The following is a 2670-nucleotide window of genomic DNA, read 5'->3' on the forward strand; positions in this document are numbered from 1 at the left end:
CTCTGTCCTGGATTCTCCACTCTACTACTCCCTTGGATTTTTCCAGCATAATCACATATTTGAAATCTATGGCGGTCTTTTGAAACTTAATTATGAGGCAATGAATTTGTTATACCAATAAGCATTGGATATTAAATGCTGCAGGAATCTAATATAATTGTCGTATTGTGCACATGTTCGGCAGAGATGGAAGGTGTACTCACAAATCATAAATGCGGCATATGTTTGTATGGTAAAATGAAGGCAAGGATCTTCAACTAGTAGGAATTAACCACATGAATATTGATATTCATTCGATTTTGAGAAATGAATTGTTACAACAATGACATTTCCAAAAACCCAGCCCTTAAGAGGCCAAACCTCCTGTAGAGCAAGTAGAATTTTCTTCCAGCCCTATTTTAAAGAGAGAGGTGTTACAAAAATACAAAATGTTTGTGTCCTTACCTTGAACGTGGTCTATGGACAAGGAGAACGCAATCTATGATTTGGTTACCCACTGCCTCAACCATCAATATTACAATTTTACTTTCAATTTCATCACCCCCAAATTGCAAAGTTGTCTAATTTTGAATGGTTTGTTTAATGTTAAAAGTATTGTATATACACTTGACCTGTGCTTTTAATTGTTCTATTTTCCACACTGGTCATACGTTTAAACCATGTTAAAGATGTAGAATTTCAGTAACTGTAAAATTTTCCATTCTAGGGGTTGTGCCAGGGGGCAATGAAATTCACATAGCAAATCTCACCCCAAGCTTTCATCAAAAGTTGGCAGCCCTGGATTAGGGCCTAATGCATTTGTCAATTGACTGATTTCCTTATATGATCTGTAACTTTGTAAAATCGTTGAAATCGTATATTTTTGTTCAGTATATTTCCTGCTCCTTGGTGCAGGAGACCTGCTGTACCGCCCGTTTGCACACAGGCTTACTAATAACATTTTGGACTGTGTTCTCTCTAGTGGCGTGTGTAGGTAAGGCAAGTTGACCCGGATATGATTTCATCAACAAACACGTGTGAAAGAATCTAGCAAACTAGTTAGCCAAGCTGAAATACGAACAGCACGGTTTTGTGGAAAATATTATCGACAGGGCGAGTTTAATACGGTGTTATGACAACAGAAAGGTCTTGCAATCATTCTTAACTAAGGTACGTTAAACTAGTTTTGAAAAGTGTTATTTCTCGCGTAGATTGAGATTTTGATTAGAAGACGGTTTCTGTCTCAGTAACTGCCGTAGCTAGCTAATAACTAGCTAGTTGTTTATATCAAGTCAAAAACCTAACATATGGCAATTTTGACAATTAAGTCAGAAAATATGCCAATGGTGTTGTAAATTGCTTGTAAACATAAAGCAGCATGCGGACAAATTAATCCATGCAATAGCAACTATTTTGCAAAACCCATTATATTATTCCAATAGGTATCACCTAGCACCACCATGGGGAAATCCAAACAGATCGGAAACCACAACAGTACCAGGAAGAAGAGTATTGGCAAGACATGGAAGACAAAGAATTATACGAAGCACTTGGACCAAATCCATGCAGACATGAAGCCCTCAGCTGCAGCCAAGTTGCTCAAACAGGAGGTGGACTATGATGTCACTGGTAGTGCCCAGCACTACTGTTTACATTGCGCGTAAGCACTTTTATGCTCTTTCTTGCATCTATCCAAGAGGTTCACAGAAAAAAAATGGCAACTGGAAAGCCGTAATTTAATGTGCATGTGTTTTGTTTACAGACGATATTTTGTTGACGTGCAAGCCCTGAAGGAGCACTTTAAAACCAAAGTGCACAAGAAACGGTAAGATCCCCACTTTTCTTTTGAAGCAGACAACTGTTCTTTGAATAAATGTGGATACAGTTCCTGTGACACCTTCCCTCCCCCCAGCACCCTAACTTTGTAGCTGGGCATGTTGATGTTTTGATTATTGAGCAGCTACATTTCTTCACTTTCCAACACTCTGTTCAGGATTAAGCGGTTGAAGGATGAACCCTACACTCAGGCAGAAGCAGATAGAGCTGCAGGTATGGGTTCTTATATACCTCACAAAACCGTAGAGGTGAAAACACAAGATGTGGAAGAGAAGATGGACTGAATGTGGACTGCCATTCTTTAAGAACCCCTTTCTTTTTGGTGACTTTGAACTATGGACATTGCTTTACATAAATGCATTACCCATATATATTTATATGTACATGCACCTGTCAATATGTAATGTCTGTAGCGCAAAATGTGAATTTGTTGACAGAAACAATAATAAACTAAAAGGAAATTGAAATTCTATTTGAAATTTTTCTTTTGTGTTATTGACTATGTTTTTATGTGTAACTCTTGTTGTTTTTGTCACACTGCTTTGCTTTATCTTGGCCAAGTCACAATTGTAAATGAGAACTTGTTCTCAACTGGCCTATCTGGTTAAATAAAGGTGAAATAAAATACATTTAAAAAAAATAATAATTTGTCATTCTGGCAGCAGGCCTGAGACAATCTAGTGAAAAATGCAAAATATTTATACAGTCTGTATTCAATTCCTGTGCAGCACGTAAAACATTAAATATAGCTCTGAGTTTAGAATGAACTATTTAGACCAACTCAATAAATGGGTTGAGATTGTAACTTGAGCTGAAATGCTACTATAATGCAGTTTGTGCTCTATAATTTACTGT

The 2670-nt window shown here is 37.2% G+C and overlaps 1 protein-coding gene across 2 annotated transcripts; it reads left to right on the plus strand.

Annotated features, from left to right (window-relative positions):
• The first annotated feature begins 987 nt into the window (after positions 1-987).
• Positions 988-2287, plus strand: znf593 (zinc finger protein 593). 2 transcript variants are annotated; one of them, XM_046309143.1, is made up of 4 exons: positions 988-1149; positions 1433-1639; positions 1742-1804; positions 1973-2287. In XM_046309143.1, the coding sequence occupies exons 2-4, from the start codon at positions 1440-1442 to the stop codon at positions 2097-2099; spliced, it is 390 nt and encodes a 129-aa protein (XP_046165099.1). In that variant the 5' UTR covers positions 988-1149; positions 1433-1439; the 3' UTR covers positions 2100-2287. The 2 variants fall into 2 exon arrangements, with proteins under 2 accessions (XP_046165099.1, XP_046165098.1); XM_046309142.1 differs by having other exon boundaries at positions 989-1149; positions 1422-1639.
• Positions 2288-2670: the final 383 nt, after the last annotated feature.

This window comes from Oncorhynchus gorbuscha, linkage group LG17, assembly GCF_021184085.1.
Source record: "Oncorhynchus gorbuscha isolate QuinsamMale2020 ecotype Even-year linkage group LG17, OgorEven_v1.0, whole genome shotgun sequence".
NCBI lineage: Eukaryota > Metazoa > Chordata > Actinopteri > Salmoniformes > Salmonidae > Oncorhynchus > Oncorhynchus gorbuscha.

What these genes read in the sequence shown, in the direction of transcription:
- znf593 (XM_046309143.1), top strand. Translation starts at nt 1,440, where the DNA reads ATGGGGAAATCCAAACAGATCGGAAACCACAACAGTACCAGGAAGAAG. An exon ending in CACTACTGTTTACATTGCGC is followed by an intron (nt 1,640 to 1,741) that starts GTAAGCACTTTT and finishes TTTTGTTTACAG; the next exon opens with ACGATATTTTGTTGACGTGC. An exon ending in ACCAAAGTGCACAAGAAACG is followed by an intron (nt 1,805 to 1,972) that starts GTAAGATCCCCA and finishes CACTCTGTTCAG; the next exon opens with GATTAAGCGGTTGAAGGATG.